At 40.9% G+C, this 19,561-nt stretch overlaps 1 protein-coding gene across 1 annotated transcript in view; it reads right to left on the bottom strand.

Annotated features, from left to right (window-relative positions):
- Positions 1 to 19,561, bottom strand: part of LOC124803099 (polyubiquitin) — a 120,747-nt gene that overhangs the window by 76,573 nt on the left and 24,613 nt on the right. The window contains exon 4 of the mRNA XM_047264254.1: positions 1,361 to 1,368. Within this exon, the coding sequence (XP_047120210.1) occupies positions 1,361 to 1,368 (8 nt within the window). The remainder of the gene's footprint in view (positions 1 to 1,360; positions 1,369 to 19,561) is intronic.

Below are 19,561 nucleotides of genomic sequence, written 5' to 3'. Positions count from 1 at the left end.
CAGTGCCAGGTCGGGACTGTATGGCGGATGAGGAAACAACTCCCACTTAAAAGATTCGAGAACTTCACAAGTGGCATTTGCCATGTGGGCCCGGGCGTTGTCATGAATCAGCAAGATCTTTGAGCCCAACTTTCCCCTGCGCTTGTTTTGTATTGCTCTTCTGAGGTTGTGCAGAGTTTGGCAATACCTTTGAGAGTTTATTGTAGTACCTCTTTCCAGGAAATCCACAAAAATCACACCTTTTCTGTCCCAAAAGACAGTCGCCATCACCTTCCTTGCCGACATTGTCTGCATGTATTTCTTGGGTTTTTGGGGGGAATTTCTGTGCCCCCACTGCATTGACTGCAATTTTGTCTCGCAGTTCACATGCTTAACCCATGTTTCGTCACCAGCAACAATGCGATCGAGTAATGAGTTGCCATCTTTCTCATAAGCGTCCAAAAACGTTAACTCTGCAGCCAGTCGCTGATTTTTGTGAATCTCTGTCAAGATTTTTGGTATCCATATTGCATAAAACTTGCTTTTCGGTAATGATTTCGTGCAACAAACTTCGTAAAATTTGTGGAAAACTCATAGAGAGTTCTGTTATTGTGAAATTACGGTTTTCACGGATCGTGGCATCAACTTTTTCGACAAGTTCGGCAGTCACTATGCTGGGTCTTCCACTTCGCTCTTCGTCGTGAACGTTAGTTCGGTGATTTTTAAATTTTATGACCCATTGATGCACTCCACCTTCAGTGATTATGTTGTCCCCATACACTTCACAAAGCTGCCGATAGATTTCTATCGGTGTACAGTTTTTTGCAGTCAGAAACCTTATTACAGCACGCACTTCACACTTTGCGGCATTTTCAATTAACGCTGACATTTCAAACTGTCACAGTAACTCAACGGAGTACAGCACAAACCTCTCACTAGCACGGCAGGATGCCGACTGAGCGACAGAATGCCATGACACCAAGATGGCCGTGCTAGCCCCGCCCCTAACGGACACAAACGAAAACGTAATGTACTTTGTGGATAGCCCTCATACATACAAGTAAATGAGAAATGAAAATTTACATTACTAAGAAATAATCCACATATTTTCCATAGTTATCATTGTTAAGAATATTCCATACAGATGGGTCCTTACTGGAGATTATATTTGTATTACCAAGTTTTGTTCATGTAGTGCACACACAGATAAAAATTATGTGCTGTATATTATATGTCACCTCTACTGGTTATCAAAATATTTGTGTCATTGGCATACAGAAAGGAGCTGGCATTTGTTGTGTGTTCTGGGAGGTCATTGATGAACAGTATGAAAAAGACAGGAACAAGAACATCATTTTTTTGTGTGTGTAGTGTACCTGACCTGCATACCTGGACGTTAGAGTTTTTTATTTCTACATATTGCTTTCTTTCACTGAGGTAGCTACAGAACCAGTTGTGGGCTACACCTCAAGTCCCGTACTTCTTGAGTTTCATAAGGAGTGGCTTTTGGTCAACCATAACAAATGCTTTGGACTGATCAAGAAATATATCTACAGCAAGTTGTTTATGATCAACAAAGCCTGAGCACTTTTTCATAAATGCTTACAAAGCATTTGTGGTGGACCTATTTTTCTGAGGTCCATATTGAGAAGATAAGATTATGTAAATAGAATTTAAAAATATCTGTAATCTTATTGACATACTGTATTCAAAGATTTTTGAGTATGTTTGTTTTCTCTCCTTTCTTGTAGAAAGGTATAATTTTAGAATGTTCTTGCTGGTTCAGAAACACTCCCTCTAGAAATGAGTGTGTTGGCCAACTTGGGAGTAGTGGTGTGGGAGAGGAGGTGGCATGTGAACATGCCTTCCCCGAATGCAGACTGTGCCATCCAAAGAAATGAAAGCTCAACACATGACAGGTCGCACTCTTGTGAGAGAGACAAGCTGTGCACTATCTTGACGTTGAGTTCCTCCATTAGGGTCGGGTCTGTGCTGTCGGTGAGCAGTACAAGCACACAATTATCTAAGGACGGGGCATCTGCGTCTCTATTACCTGAAATGTCTTCAAAACCTGTGAACGGGGAACCCACGAACTGCGGTGGTGAATAGTTGGATGGAGAAAACCCCGGGATCTTGGGGGAGAATTAGTTCCCCAGGTAAAACCAGGTTTCTCCTGAAAGTGAATTCGGAAATTGTCCCATGTAAATCTGGTTTAAATGCAGAATGTAGGCACAGCAAAACCCAAGGAAGTGCCTCGGACCAGAGACAGTCGTGGTACCTGAGTGCAGTTTTAAGGGTGCGGTGCCATCGATCCACCAACTCATTGCTTTGTGGGTGGTAGGCTGTCGTATGGATCTTTTTAATACCACAAAGATTACAGAGAATAATAAAAAATGCAGATTCGAACTGTCAACCCTGGTCAGTTGTGATGGTGGACGGACAGCCGAACCTGGTGACCCAAGAAGAAATGAATCCTTTGGTCACAGTTTCTGCTGTGATGTTGGGTAAGGGGACAGCTTTCACCCAATGAGACATTCGGTCTATTGTGGACAGGATATACCTGTGGCCCTTCGATGGAGGCAGGGGACTGATAAGGTCAATATGTACATGACAGAAACGTCCCTTAGGGATGTCAAACTTGCCGAGTGGTGGAGAGGTGTGACGTACTATTTTGTTTTGTTGACCGGAAATGCAGCTTCGTGCCCATGTTTGACAGTCCCGTTTCAAATCTTTCTGCACAAAACACTCGTTGACGATGCGAGTGGTGGCTCAGACACCAGGGAGGGCAAGATTATGCAAGATGTCAAAAACCTGTCGGCGCAGGATGGGTAGGAGCAAGAGCCGCAGAATGCCCATAGAAGAGTCACACCACACTTTGTCCGAAATGCCAGGGAACTTAGCCTTGGTAAACAAGAGTGAAGACTGTGGGTCCGTCACCAGAACCTGAGTGTCCTCGCCAAAAGCCCGTACAGTGGTGAGGTCAGATAAATCGACAATACTTGAAACAGCATTGATCTACGAGAGGAAACCAGCAGGGATGTTCTCCATGCCTTGATGTAGTATACATCCGTAGTAAATTGAGAGACCAGGTCAAAGTGGCGGAAACGATGGTGGGGGGGAGTCCTCTGGCAGGTTGCAGAAGGCATCTGCCAGCAGTTTGTGATCAGTAAGAATGAAGAAAGGACGGCCCTCGATGTCAGTGCAGAAATGTTTGATGGCCTCGTACACCGCCAGAAGCTCTCTATCAAAAGCAGTATATTTCTTCTGTGCTGTAGACAGTTTTTTGGAGAAGAAATGAAGTGGTGAAACTGTGTAGCCTTTGCTCTGTAGTAATACTGCCCTGACTCTGATGTCGCTGGCATCCGTAGTGATGAACAAATTGGCAGACGGATCAGGGTGGGCGAGTACGACTGCATGAGCTAAAGCTATTTTATTAGAGCCCTGAGAGCCTCTAGCATGGGTTCAGTCCAACGGACTGGTTTAACGCCTGAAGTTTGTTTGCCGGAGAGCACGTCTGTCAGCAGGGCCTGCAAGACAGCGGCAGAAGGTAGATGACGGCGGTAGTAATTTACAGTACCTAGGAGTTCTTTGTACATAGCTAGGGGTGGCAACTACATGATAGCCTACACGCGGGATTTGGGAGGCTGTATTCCATCTGCGGAGACAGTGTAACCCATTAATGTCACAGAAAACTGACACAATTGGAATTTTTCTTTGTTGACCTCGACACCGTTGGATGTCAAAGTCTGGAGGACCTGGGATAAATGATCTTCGTGGTCTTCAGTCAATTTGCTGAAAATGAGTATGTCATCCAGGTATGCGAAGCAGAACTCGAATCATCGTAAGATTGAGTCAATGAAACGTTGCCACGTTTGTGCCGCATTCCTTAAACCAAATGGCATCGAGTTGTACTGGGACAAACCGAGCGGCGTGATGATCGCAGTCTTTGGAATGACTTCTGGCGCTACGGGAATCTGGTGATAAGCACATTTGCAGTCTGTCACACTGAAGATTGTGGCGCCTGATAACATATGGGTGAAATCGTTTATGTTTGGCACGGGGTAATTGTCCATGATAGTGTGAGCATTTGTTGTTGTTGTTGTTGTTGTGGTCTTCAGTCCTGAGACTGGTTTGATGCAGCTCTCCATGCTACTCTATCCTGTGCAAGCTTTTTCATCTCCCAGTACCTACTGCAACCTACATCCTTCTGAATCTGCTTAGTGTATTCATCTCTTGGTCTCCCTCTACGATTTTTACCCTCCACGCTGCCCTCCAATACTAAATTGGTGATCCCTTGATGCCTCAGAACATGTCCTACCAACCGATCCCTTCTTCTGGTCAAGTTGTGCCACAAACTTCTCTTCTCCCCAATCCTATTCAATACTTCCTCATTAGTTATGTGATCTACCCATCTAATCTTCAGCATTCTTCTGTAGCACCACATTTCGAAAGCTTCTATTCTCTTCTTGTCCGAACTATTTATCGTCCATGTTTCACTTCCATACATGGCTACACTCCATACGAATACTTTCAGAAATGACTTCCTGACACTTAAATCTATACTCGATGTTAACAAATTTCTCTTCTTCAGAAACGCTTTCCTTGCCATTGCCAGCCTACATTTTATATCCTCTCTACTTCGACCATCATCAGTTATTTTGCCCCCCAAATAGCGAAACTCCTTTACTACTTTAAGTGCCTCATTTCCTAATCTAATTCCCTCAGCATCACCCGACTTAATCAGACTACATTCCATTATCCTTGTTTTGCTTTTGTTGATGTTCATCTTATATCCTCCTTTCAAGACACTGTCCATTCCATTCAACTGCTCTTCCAAGTCCTTTGCTGTCTCTGACAGAATTACAATGTCATCGGCGAACCTCAAAGTTTTTATTTCTTCTCCATGAATTTTAATACCTACTCCTAATTTTTCTTTTGTTTCCTTTACTGCTTGCTCAATATACAGATTGAACAACATCGGGGAGAGGCTACAACCCTGTCTTACTCCCTTCCCAACCACTGCTTCCCTTTCATGTCCCTCAACTCTTATAACTGCCATCTGGTTTCTGTACAAATTGTAAATAGCCTTTCGCTCCCTGTATTTTACCCCTGCCACCTTTAGAATTTGAAAGAGAGTATTCCAGTTAACATTGTCAAACGCTTTCTCTAAGTCTACAAATGCTAGACACGTAGGTTTGCCTTTCCTTAATCTTTCTTCTAAGATAAGTCGTAAGGTCAGTATTGCCTCACGTGTTCCAGTGTTTCTACGGAATCCAAACTGATCTTCCCCGAGGTTGGCTTCTACTAGTTTTTCCATTCGTCTGTAAAGAATTCATGTTAGTATTTTGCAGCTGTGACTTATTAAGCTGATAGTTCGGTAATTTTCACATCTGTCAACACCTGCTTTCTTTGGGATTGGAATTATTATATTCGTCTTGAAGTCTGAGGGTATTTCGCCTGTTTCATACATCTTGCTCACCAGATGGTAGAGTTTTGTCAGGACTGGCTCTCCCACGGCCGTCAGTAGTTCCAATGGAATGTTGTCTACTCCGGGGGCCTTGTTTCGACTCAGGTCTTTCAGTGCTCTGTCAAACTCTTCACGCAGTATCATATCTCCCATTTCATCTTCATCTACATCCTCTTCCATTTCCATAATATTGTCCTCAAGTACATCGCCCTTGTATAGACCCTCTATATACTCCTTCCACCTTCCTGCTTTCCCTTCTTTGCTTAGAACTGGGTTTCCATCTGAGCTCTTGATATTCATACAAGTCGTTCTCTTATCTCCAAAGGTCTCTTTAATTTTCCTGTAGGCGGTATCTATCTTACCCCTAGTGAGATAGGCCTCTACATCCTTACATTTGTCCTCTAACCATCCCTGCTTAGCCATTTTGCACTTCCTGTCGATCTCATTTTTGAGACGTTTGTATTCCTTTTTGCCTGTTTCACTTACTGCATTTTTATATTTTCTCCTTTCATCAATTAAATTCAGTATTTCTTCTGTTACCCAAGGATTTCTACTAGCCCTCGTCTTTTTACCTACTTGATCCTCTGCTGCCTTCACTACTTCATCCCTCAAAGCTACCCATTCTTCTTCTACTGTATTTATTTCCCCCATTCATGTCAATTGCTCCCTTATGCTCTCCCTGAATCTCTGTACAACCTCTGGTTCTTTTAGTTTATCCAGGTCCTATCTCCTTAAATTCCCACCTTTTTGCAGTTTCTTCAGTTTTAATCTACAGGTCATAACCAATAGATTGTGGTCAGAGTCCACATCTGCCCCTGGAAATGTCTTACAATTTAAAACCTGGTTCCTAAATCTCTGTCTTACCATTATATAATCTATCTGATACCTTTTAGTATCTCCAGGGTTCTTCCATGTATACAACCTTCTTTCATGATTCTTAAACCAAGTGTTAGTTATGATTATGTTGTGCTCTGTGCAAAATTCTACAAGGCGGCTTCCTCTTTCATTTCTGTCCCCCAATCCATATTCACCTACTATGTTTCCTTCTCTCCCTTTTCCTACACTCGAATTCCAGTCACCCATGACTATCAAATTTTCGTCTCCCTTCACAATCTGAATAATTTCTTTTATTTCATCATACATTTCTTCAATTTCTTCGTCATCTGCAGAGCTAGTTGGCATATAAACTTGTACTACTGTAGTAGGTGTGGGCTTCGTGTCTATCTTGGCCACAATAATGCATTCACTATGCTGTTTGTAGTAGCTTACCCGCATTCCTATTTTCCTATTCATTATTAAACCTACTCCTGCATTACCCCTATTTGATTTTGTGTTTATAACCCTGTAGTCACCTGACCAGAAGTCTTGTTCCTCCTGCCACCGAACTTCACTAATTCCCACTATATCTAACTTCAACCTATCCATTTCCCTTTTTAAATTTTCTAACCTACCTGCCCGATTAAGGGATCTGACATTCCACGCTCCGATCCGTAGAACGCCAGTTTTCTTTCTCCTGATAACGACATCCTCTTGAGTAGTCCCCGCCCGGAGATCTGAATGGGGGACTATTTTACCTCAGGAATATTTTACCCAAGAGGACGCCATCATCATGTAATCATACAGTAAAGCTGCATGCCCTCGGGAAAAATTACGGCTGTAGTTTCCCCTTGCTTTCAGCCGTTCGCAGTACCAGCACAGCAAGGCCGTTTTGGTTATTGTTACAAGGCCAGATCAGTCAATCATCCAGACTGTTGCCCTTGCAACTACTGAAAAGGCTGCTGCCCCTCTTCAGGAACCACACGTTTGTCTGGCCTCTCAACAGATACCCCTCCGTTGTGGTTGCACCTACGGTACGGCTATCTGTATCGCTGAGGCACGCAAGCCTCCCCACCAACGGCAAGGTCCATGGTTCATGGGGGGGTGTGAGCATTTAAATGTCTGTAATCACCACACATTCAAAAAGAACCCTCGTGTTTGGTGACAAGGTGAACTGGTGAAGACCAATTGCTGTCCGATGGCTGTAGAATGCCTGCCTCCAGAAGTTCGTTAATTTGCTGCCGGGCCACACGGATCTTAATGGGGTTGAGGCGTCTAACCTTGTGTCTAATAGGAGGGCCGGCAGTGGTAATTATCTTGTGTGTCATTCTGTCAGTAACGGAAGAGAATGAGAACTGCACACGAGGCTGAGTAACTTTCTGACGTGGAGTTTTGGGACAAGTGGGGCGCGATGGGGTGTAGCCGTTAGCATGAGTGGGAAAAGGCAGCACGGAAGTCACATACCTATTAGGCGAGTGCAGTGTGTGCTTGTTTGTTGAGGTCGGCTGCACACGCATCCCAAAGTGGAGTGGGGCGCACAGTGACTGTCTGTCGTTAACTTTGCCTTGGGTAACCGGCGGGTGAGAGAGGTGCTGACATCACACGAAGGACAGCAATGGCAGCCGAGTTGCTTGGCTGGCGCACAGGAGAGGTGGAATGTTTATCAACCAGTGGGACGGCTGCCTGTATAGTGGGCATGGTCGTGCTGCGTGAGCAACTGTTATTAGAGACACTGTTTGAAACACGAGGCACTGCACGTAGTGGGTGCTTGGATGGTGCGGAGGTCACTGAACACAAATCGTCACACGTAATGAATGTTTTTGAACTAATCTGATGAGTGTTCAAGCTGATGATTGGCAATGAAGTTTGATCTGGTGAAGGAACTGCGGATTGCAGTTTTAACAGTGAGGTGCTGGCTGCAGCGAGCTTGTTGTAAGTGTGGCAATACGTTGTTTCAGCTCATTGTTCTACCGGTAGAGGTGCACAGCTGAGTCGTATTCCGAAAGTAGGTTAGTGACGCAGGTCACAATCTTGCCCATGAGGGCAGAACACTTGCGAACTAAATTCCATGTTGCAGCGGAAACGGAATGAGAAGTATGGGTGCCGGAGCACAGCATCTGAGTGTTAGGCAGGTGGTGTAACACTGAACACCGGACTACGTTCGGGGAGAGCTTGTATTGGGACAAAAAATCCATACCGAGAATTGGTTCATCGATGTCAGTGATGTAGAAGGTCCATGGGAAATGCAGAGAAGGGGATAGGTGCACCATCACTTTCACAGAACCAACAGTTTGTAATGTTGATGCATTGACAGCTCGTAGGAGAGACTTCATCGGTGAAAAGTTAGTAGGAGCCAATGACCGAGATATAATAGACACTTCAGCGCCAGTGTCAATTAGGTAGACAAACTGTGATGAAATGTCTGCCATGTATAAACAACCACTCAGCCGAGGGGACAAGTGGATGGAGTGCAATGTTAAGGGCCACCTGTGAAATTCCTCGCAGAACTCGGCTTCACTTAGTTCCTGCAGTCGGCGTTTGGGTGTTGGCAAGGTAACCTGCACTTCTTGGCCTCAGCCCTAAAAATCTTGTGGTACCAACAGTATGGATGAACTGGATGTGGCAGTGGCGGTGACTGTGATAGTGGGAGAGGCTTGTCCTCATTGATCTGTTTTGGGACGTAAACCGGGACGTATGGTGTGTGGGTGAGTCTTGAGTGCTCAGAAAGAGGAGAGAGTGAATGAGTACTGCCTGGCAGCATAGAAGGCATGGAAGCAGAACGGGCCCTGTCTCTGCCTGAAGACAGCCGGTAAACAGCTTAAAGTGGCAAATACGAGAGTCTACCACACACACTGGCCATGCACCCTTTGTGTTAGGACCATAAAACAGTGGTGAAACCTGTTGGCAGTCGCACTATCATAGTACAACATTGCTGGGTGCAGAGGCTATGTTGGGTGCACCCGTACCCACGTGGTCATGAAACTGGCCTGCCAATCCTGTGGTATGTTCTGGCGAACTGGATGCATAAAAATGTCTGTTACTGACTTGTGAGGGAGGCGAGGCTGGTGTAGCTTGGTAATAGTTGACAGCGTTTGCGTTTTGCACAAATGGCAGCGATGCACGTGGCACTACTGTAACCGACATCATGGCGCGTAGAGGATCAAAGCATGTGTGCGAATTTTGGTCCCTTTGAACTTCGAATGAGTGATCATTCATCACATTATTTAGTAGATCATCCACTTCACTTTTCACATGTTGTTGTGTGTAATCTGGTGAAACAAAGCCTGAGTCCATTATTTGAGGTAACTGCGTAACACTCGGTCGTTTTGGAGTTGCTAAAGTAGAGGTTATCCTCGTCGAAGATCATAGATCATTGTCCGTTAGCTGCAAATTAACAGATGACGGAGGGTTGTGTTGGCCTGGTCGTAATGGCTGGGCCTCCAAATCTTCGTAAAGAATGTTCAGTGATGTAGCCACAGCTTTGGACAGGAAACCTGTTGATTCTATACAACCGGCGCAGAAGTCGCGGAAGACATAGAACTTTTTGTCCAGGATTACCAATATGGGATTCTGGATATGGATCGTAATATACCTAATAAACAGTTCCCAAGTTTTCTATGTACACATATATTTTACCATAAAGACTGATACATATGAACACTGCATGAAGTACAAAGGCAGACTGAATTAAACATGGCAGCTCGTCAGAGCAGTTAATATTCCAAAGATTGTAATTTGTGTGGTCAATGTGATCTATCGATGCCACAATACCATTACCATTATTGCAACTCACTCGTACTTCACTTGTCAACTTATTATTGCTACAGCTAGAATTATCATGTACATTCATTGGTACTTGCATATCATTAACAATTATTGCACCACTACAACATTATTGCTACACGCATCATTATCATCTACCACAGAAAGATTTACCCACATTTTCTCCCCATGCATCAACATACAGCATCTCATTACAGTCACTTTCATTGGTATTAATTACCTTGCCCCTCATTTTGATATAAACATCTGCTTCCATTTCTGGCATAACATCCACCTCTGTCTCAGATACTTTTGTGATTTCTACTGAAGCTGTCTCCATATTATTCTTATCTTCTATTTCACCCACTTTATTCCTGTCAACTAATACCCCAGTAAAATAATTGGTGTACTCATTGTCATCACTAGTTTAATTAATTTCTCTCCTCTCTTCCCCTTATTTTTCTACTATGAGGGTCACTCCAAAAGAAATGCACACTATTTTTTTTTTAAATCCATCTTTTATTCTACATGTTTGATAGTTTTACAGCGTGTAGATACATCATTTAGGAACAATATTTTCATTTCTCCACATAATTTCCATCCATCTCAACTGCCTTATGCCATCTTGGAACCAGCGCCTGTATACCTGCATGGAAATATTCTGGACCAACCTGTTGGAGCCACTGTTTGACTGCGTGCACAAGGGAAATCTTCAAATTTGTTCCACAAAGAGAGTCTTTCAGTTTCCCGAAGAGATGATAGTCACATGGAGTCAGGTCAGGACTGTAAGGCAGGTGTTTCAGTGCTGTCCATCCGAGTTTTGTGATCGCTTCCATGGTTTTTTGACTGACATGTGACTGTGCATTGTCATGCAACAGCAAAACATCCTGCTTTTGCCAATGTGGTCGAACACGACTCAGTCAAGCTTGAAGTTTCTTCAGTGTCATCACATATGCATCAGAATTTATGGTGGTTCCACTTGGCATGATGTCCACAAGCAAGAGCCCTTCGGAATCAAAAAACACCATAGCCATAACTTTTCCAGCACAAGGTGTGGTTTTGAATTTCTTTTTCTTGGGTGAACTTTCATGATGCCACTCCATTGATTGCCTCTTCGTCTCTGGTGAAAAATGATGGAGCCATGTTTCATCACCTGTCACAATTCTTCCAGGAAATTCATCTCCACCATTCTCGTACTGTTACAAAAGTTCACTGCATACCATTGTTCTTGTTTCTTTGTGAGCCACTGTGAACATCCTGGGAACCCACCTGGCACAAACCTTTTTTTAGCGCCAAGACTTTCAGTAGTCTGCAAACACTTCCTTGCCCTATCCCAACGTAGCGTGACAATTCATTCACTGTGATGCATCTGTCAGCAGTCACCAATTCGTTAACTCCCTGCACATTGTCTGGAGTGTGTGCAGTATGAGGCCTGCTGCTGCGAGGATAATCCTCAATATTGCCGTGCCCGCTTTCATCACTTAACCTGCTTGCCCACTGACTAACTGTACTGCGATCAACAGCAGCATCGCCATACACCTTTTTCAATCTCTTGTGGATGTTTCCCACTGTCTAACTTTTACAGTAGATGAATTCTATGACAGCATGTTGCTTCTGACGGATGTCAAGTGTAGCAGCCATCTTGAAGACATGCTGTGATGGCACCACTCACAGGAACAGGTTGAACTAAGTTTGAAAACAAGCAAGAAGGACGTATCTCCGCACTGTAAAACTTTCACACATGCCGAATGAAAACAGTATTTTTACAAAAATAGTGTGCACTTCTTTTGGAGTGACCCTCGTATAACCATTATAACCTCCCCATATCTCTGCATCACCCAAAATTGCATCCCTATAATTTCCTTCCATTCTTTTCTACATTCACTGTTCAAGCTACTGGAATCCAGCTTGGTCCTGTTCATTGCATTACAATCAGCCATCATCACTGCGGACCATGAGTGAGGCACCTGTTAATTTCCCTGCTACCTCCTCTGAAAATTTTCATTTTGTGTACCGTATCTTCTTTTCTACACCTTTCCCTTTCATCTTGTCTTCTCTGATCAATGTTTTGTCTCCCCCCCCCCCCCCCCCCCCAGTTTCTATTATCTTTCTACTGGCTGATTCTCCAGTTTCTGTTCTCATTACTGTGACCATTTCTCTCATCTTTCGAGCTATAGCCACTGTTTCCAATAATATTATTATTATTTTACCTATCCTGATTTCTGCCATTCTTTATCTGTTCAGCATGTCTTAGTCTTTAACATAGGGTCTTGCCCATATTTTCTATAAAGTTGAGAAATTAATCCAGAGAATCAGTTGAACCGCAAATAAGTTCCCACTGCAAAGATTTTGGCAACCTTCTCTTTAGAATAGGGACTTCAGTGGTCTAGTGGCCTGTATAAATAAATAAATCAATTCATTCAATTCCCTTACACAAAATTCTTTCATATTTTTCTTTCCCACTTCTGTAGTGACATCCATTTAAAAATCATTCTGTAATCTTAGCTGCCTTGCCTGCCTCCAGTACTTACCTAAGAACATTGTTTCAAAAGTCTTATAATCAGCAAGTTTCTCCACATTTTTGTTTGCTCAGGTTTGAGGCACCCTTTCTAACTGCCTTTTTAAAAAATTTAATCATAGCAACCTCACTCATACTAAGTAGGAAATCTTTGGGGTGGGAGGGGGGGGGGTGGGGGGGGGGGGGGCAACCAAGAAATCCAGTGCATGATATCTACCCTCACCATTAAAAGCTCTGGTATGAAAATTGTTCCCTATTGGATATCATACCATTAAATTGCCCTGCCCTGCTGCTAAATTGTTCACAATTTCTTACAAGGTATATATCTAGCCTGCTAATTCTTTCTTATTACTATTTATCCCTTTATGGCATCCAGAAATTTCTATTTTAATAGACTAATTCTGCATGACGAAAGGAGAAAATATAAAAATGCAGTAAATGAAGCAGGCAAAAAGGAATACAAACGTCTCAAAAATAAGATCGACAGGAAATGCAAAATGGCTAAGCAGGGATGGCTAGAGGACAAATGTAAGGATGTAGAGGCTTGTCTCACTATGGGTAAGATAGATACTGCCTACAGGAAAATTAGAGAGACCTTTGGAGAGAAGAGAACCACTTGCATGAATATCAAGAGCTCAGATGGCAACCCAGTTCTAAGCAAAGAAGGGAAGGCAGAAAGGTGGAAGGAGTATATAGAGGGTTTATACAAGGGCGATGTACTTGAGGACAATATTATGGAAATGGAAGAGGATGTAGATGAAGATGAAATGGGAGATAAGATACTGCGTGAAGAGTTTGACAGAGCACTGAAAGACCTGAGTCGAAACAAGACCCCGGGAGTAGACAACATTCCATTAGAACTACTGATGGCCTTGGGAGAGCCAGTCATGACAAAACTCTACCATCTGGTGAGCAAGATGTATGAGACAGGCGAAATACCCTCAGACTTCAAGAAGAATATAATAATTCCAATCCCAAAGAAAGCAGGTGTTGACAGATGTGAAAATTACCGAACTATCAGTTTAATAAGTCACAGCTGCAAAATACTAATGCGAATTCTTTACAGACGAATGGAAAAACTGGTAGAAGCGGACCTCGGGGAAGATCAGTTTGGATTCCGTAGAAATGTTGGAACACGTGAGGCAATACTAATCTTACGACTTATCTTAGAAGAAAGATTAAGAAAAGGCAAACCTACATTTCTAGCATTTTTAGACTTAGAGAAAGCTTTTGACAACGTTAACTGGAATACTGTCTTTCAAATTCTGAAGGTGGCAGGGGTAAAATACAAGGAGCGAAAGGCTATTTACAATTTGTACAGAAACCAGATGGCAGTTATAAGATTCAAGGGGCATGAAAGGGAAGCAGTGGTTGGGAAAGGAGTGAGACAGGGTTGTAGCCTCTCCCCGATGTTATTCAATCTGTATATTGAGCAAGCAGTAAAGGAAACAAAAGAAAAATTCGGAGTAGGTATTAAAATTCATGGAGAAGAAGTAAAAACCTTGAGGTTCGCCAATGACATTGTAATTCTGTCAGAGACATCAAAGGACTTGGAAGAGCAGTTGAACGGAATAATGGACAGTGTCTTGAAAGGAGGATATAAGATGAACATCAACAAAAGCAAAACGAGGATAATGGAATGTAGTCAAATTAAATCGGGTGATGCTGAGGGGATTAGATTAGGAAATGAGACACTTAAAGTAGTAAAGGAGTTTTGCTATTTAGGGAGGAAAATAACTGATGATGGTCGAAGTAGAGAGGATACAAAATGTAGACTGGCAATGGCAAGGAAATTGTTTCTGAAGAAGAGAGATTTGTTAACATCGAGTATAGATTTAAGTGTCAGGAAGTCGTTTCTGAAAGTATTTGTGTGGAGTGTAGCCATGTATGGAAGTGAAACATGGACGATAAATAGTTCGGACAAGAAGAGAATAGAAGCTTTCGAAATGTGGTGCTACAGAAGAATGCTGAAGATAAGGTGGGTAGGTCATGTAACTAATGAGGAGGTATTGAATAGGATTGGGGAGAAGAGAAGTTTGTGGCACAACTTGACTAGAAGAAGGGATCGGTTGGTAGGACATGTTTTGAGGCATCAAGGGATCACAAATTTAGCATTGGAGGGTAGCGTGGAGGGTAAAAATCGTAGAGGGAGACCAAGAGATGAATACACTAAGCAGATTCAGAAGGATGTAGGTTGCAGTAGGTACTGGGAGATGAAGAAGCTTGCACAGGATAGAGTAGCATGGAGAGCTGCATCAAACCAGTCTCAGGACTGAAGACCACAACAACAACAACAACAACAACAACAATTCTGCATCTGTCAGGTAGAGTAGAGTAGAGTTGAGTTTTATTGGTCCTGGTAATCAAATAGTACACAAATAGTACATTCTGATGTAGGACAAGTCAATTTATAACAAAATATAATATTAAATTTGCATTAATTTCATTATTTCTACATTAAATGGTCACTGAGTTACAATATTCAGAGCAAATATTGTACAAAAATAAAGAGTAGATATTTTAAAGCAGAAAGAGCATGTACTATGCTGGCAAATTAATATTTTTATTACAGTAACATTTACATGGTAAATCATTGAAGTTCTAGTAACATTTATATGATACATCACTAAGGCAAAGACACAAATCGTTAGTGAACTTCCTGAAGGAACTCGTGGAGGCTATATAAGCAGTGGTGACTCAAATATGCTCAGCAGTTGCCTTGAAATTTGCCTTCTCATTTATTGATTTAATTTGTGGTGGAACTTTATTGTAAATAACTTTCCCATAATACAGGGTTCCTTTTTTATTCATGGTGGTGTTGTTGGGCTCTAAATGAAAGTTTCCTTTTTGCCTGGTGTTATAGAAGTGGATATTTTCATTTTTCTGGAAGACAGTGGGATTTTCCATTGAATATTTTTTAATGAACATGGTTATATCATACACATATATACACAGAAGTAGGAGGATTTCTAGCTTTTTAAAGAGTGGTCTACAGGTTTTGCTTCATTTTACACCTTCCATTATTCTTATAATTCTTTTTTGTAGACTAAAGAGCTTTGACTATGAGAACAGTTACTCCAAAAAATAATTTCATATTTCAGTTGTGAGTATATATAGGCATAATACACATTTTTCAGAGAATCTCTGTTGCAGCATTCATATTCTCATTAAGTAGCAATTAGTACTTACTTTCGTACAAACTTTTTCAATATGTGTCCCCCATTTAAGACTATCTTGGAGCCATACTCCTAAGAACTTAATGCTTTCTACATTCTGAAGATCTTTGTCAGATATCTGAATCTGCATAGTTTGCTCCCTTTTTTCACATTATAGAAATTTAGTCCCATTGTCTTAGTTGCATTTATTACCAATTTGTTGTGACTAAACTAGATTTCAGAATTGTTCAGTGTCTCTGTTGTAGACTTTTGAAGCATTTCCATTTCTTTCCCACTCACTAGCACACTTGTATCATCAGCAAACTGGATGATGTTCTCGCAGAAATTTGTTTAGGTCATTCACATATAATAGGAATAGAAGAGGTCCCAAAACTGAACCTTGTGGCACTCCATAGTTTGAATAGTGAGTTTGATGAAATTTTGATGTTGCACTTCAACCACTTGTTTTCGATCGCTTAGGTGTGACTTTATCCAGTTGCTAGATGTTCCTCTAATCCCCTGTCATCAAGTTTAGGCAATAGTTTTGTGTGACCTATGATATCAAAAGCCTTAGAGAGATCTAGACATATTCCAATGACATTTTTGCCATTATTTAGTTTCTGAAGTACTTCACTTAATAGTTCAAAAATTGCTGTATCAGTTGATCGGCCTTTCCTGAAACCACGTTGTGCTGTGGATAGTATTTTGTGCTCTTCCAGAAAATCTACTACTCTTCTTTGAAAAAAATTTTCCTATGATTTTTGAGAATACAGATAGTAGAGCAATGGGCATGTAGTTAGCCACTTCATCCTTTTTAGAATAGTGGTTTGAGCTTAGCTGTTTTTAGGAATGATGGGAAAATTCCAGTTTGAATGGAACTATTATAAAGGTGTGCTAATGGTTCAATAATGAGATCTCCACATTTTTTAATAAGGCTGTCTGGGGCGCCATCTATTCCAGTGGAATGATTCACTTCTAAAGTTCTGATAACTGGCAGGACTTCTTTCTGGGTTGTTGGAAAGAGAACCAGTGAAGTAGGACTTATGTTGGTGTTTACAGATGATACTGGGTAGTTTGTATTGCAAGGTTTGATTTCAGCGATTAACTGCTTTTGCTAAAACAAGTATTGAACACATTTACTATTTCTTTAGGATCATTAATTTCTTTGCTGTTACAATTCAATTTAATATTGGAATTTTGAGGAGAAACATTGTCAGATTGCTGTTTCACTACACTCCATACAACTTTCATTTTGTTATTGGAGTTATTTATATAGCAGTCATTTGCCATTACTTTAACTTCTTTGATCACTTTTTTAAGAATCATTTTATAATTCTTGAAATTTGCAAGGAACTCATTGGATACTATGTAAGACTTGGAGATCTCATAATCTTCGTTTTTCAGCCATTTTTTTCTGTTAAGCCTTCTACACTTGGTTTTCTGATCTTTAGCTGGAAATGATACATTAAAATAATGTGTAAATATATCCTCAAATATGTTGAACTTCACATCTGTGTTATCCTATCTGTACATTTCGGTCCATGTTTCCTTCTTTAGTAAATTCCTAAAGTATTCAATGTTTTGATGGCTGAAGGTTCTTCCTCCTATTTTTATTGTTTCTGTCTGTTTAATTAAGTTTAGCATTGAAGATATTTCAAGAAGCTGTGCACAGTGATCAATGAAACCTATGTTGAAGTTTCTAGCTGCATGTTCATGGCTTTCCTTACTTATCAGTATCATATCAATAGTGGTCCTGGAGACATTTGTAACTCTTGTAGGGGAATTTATCATTGGGAGCAAGTTGTATGTTGCACAAATAGCCATAAGATCATCTCCATCTTTTGAAACTTTGTTAAAGCCAATGCTAAAGTCTCCACATATTATAACTGTTTTGTATAGGTCCCCGATACTGTCAAGACTACCTTCAAGTAGATTAAAGAATATTTTTATGTTTGAGTTTGGACTTCTGTATGAGCAAATGATGATTGTTTTTATTGAGGTTAGTTCTACAGCAGATATTTCAAAATCACCTTTTTTTCCTATTTTTTTGAGAGATTATAGGCAGCAATAGCTGATATTGTGTTTCACAAATATATATGTTCCTCTATGTGTAGATATTTTTCTACAGAACCGAGATGTCATAACATAATCCCGTATACTTGTGATTGCTAACATCTCATCAGTTAGCCAATGTTCACTAAAAAACTTTTCCTAAAAAGTTTATTAGGAACAATGTTTCCTCATCCTTAAAGAAGCCATGGATCACAAAGGGTATTAGCGTCTCATGTAAATGTAAGAGGGAACTTTATATTGCAACCAGAGGGTCCAGGGACAGAGAATTAATCAGCCATTATAAAATGTATTGTAAAAGCCTAAAGAAAGCTATTTGGACATCAAAAGCACTGTGTGGTGTAAAAGAAATTGATAACTCCAATAATAAAATGAAGACTGTCTGCAAATACTTAGCAAGGAAACAGGGAACAATAAAAAAAAGACCTGCAGAAAATTTCAAAATCATACACGAAGGGAATCTTGTGCAAAATCCTGAGATCATAGCTGAAATCTTTAATAAACACTTCCTGTCGGTGTCTGAGCAAATAGGCTGCAAGGGTTCTGTGAATAGTGCCTTGACCTTTCTGCAAAATACTGTCCCTAACAAAATCATTCAAATGCATATTAGATCTATTACAGTATCAGAAACTGAAAGAACAATTGCCTCCATGACAAACAAGAACGCCTGTGGAGCAGAGAATATTTCTAGCAAATTGTTAAAACAGTGTTGTACTTCTGTAAGCAGTATACTGTGTCATATCTTCAATGCCTCTTTGTGACAAGGAATTGTTCCTGATAGACTAAAGAATGCTATCGTGCAGCCTCTCTTTAAGGAAGGGGAGAAAACTAATGTTACAAATTTCAGATCAATATCTCTCCTGACTGTGTTTTCAAAGGTACTAGAAAAAATAATCTATTCTAGAATTTTAGAACACCTACATAAATTCAATATTCTTAGCAAACATCAGTTTGGTTTCCGTAAAGGTCTGTCTACTGAACAAGCGATATATGCCTTTATAGATAAGGTTTTGGAATCTCTAAAAGAGAAAATGCTGCCAACAGGGTTATTTTGTGATTTATCTAAAGCCTTTGACACTGTGAACCACCAAATACTGTTACTGGCTTCAGTCATACCTGACAGAAAGGAAACAAAGTAGTCTTAGATAAGTCAGACAATTTGTGTGGTGGAATGATTTCATCAGAAAGGACACACATAAATTGTGGAGTGCCACAGGGCTCTACTTTTGGTCCTTTACTGTTCTTGTTATTTATAAATGATTTACCCTATTCTACCATGATATAGCGTAATTTTACCACCTTTGCAGATGACACGAACATAACGGTTAATGGTCATAAATGGGAAAATGTTCAAGTGCCTGTTAATATTGTTCTTATAGATTTAATGAAAAGGTTTACTGCAAATGGTCTCTCACTAAACCTTAGTAAGGCTAATTATGTTCAGCTCACCTCAACAGCCAAAACTGAGGAAGAAATGACTGTTAAATATGCCACACAGGTCATAGAAAGAGTGGAAGTAACAAAGTTTCTAGGTGTGAAGATTGACTGTAGAGTAAACTGGTCTCATCACATTTTAGATCTTTACAATAAACTCAGCTCTTCAATTTTTGCAATGTGAATCTTCTCTGACAGTGCAAACTTAAGGATATTTAATGCTGTTCCTCCAGAAATCAAATGTGAAATAGCCAACAAATCTACATTTAAAGAGCTTCTGAGGCAATTTCTTTTAGCCATGTCATTTTACAGTTTGGAAGAGTTTATGAAACACAGTGAGAAACTGCCTTAAAATAAAAT

The sequence above is a fragment of the Schistocerca piceifrons genome, chromosome 6, assembly GCF_021461385.2.
Source record: "Schistocerca piceifrons isolate TAMUIC-IGC-003096 chromosome 6, iqSchPice1.1, whole genome shotgun sequence".
Taxonomy (NCBI): Eukaryota; Metazoa; Arthropoda; class Insecta; order Orthoptera; family Acrididae; genus Schistocerca; species Schistocerca piceifrons.
This window is presented reverse-complemented; position numbering and strand designations above follow the sequence as displayed.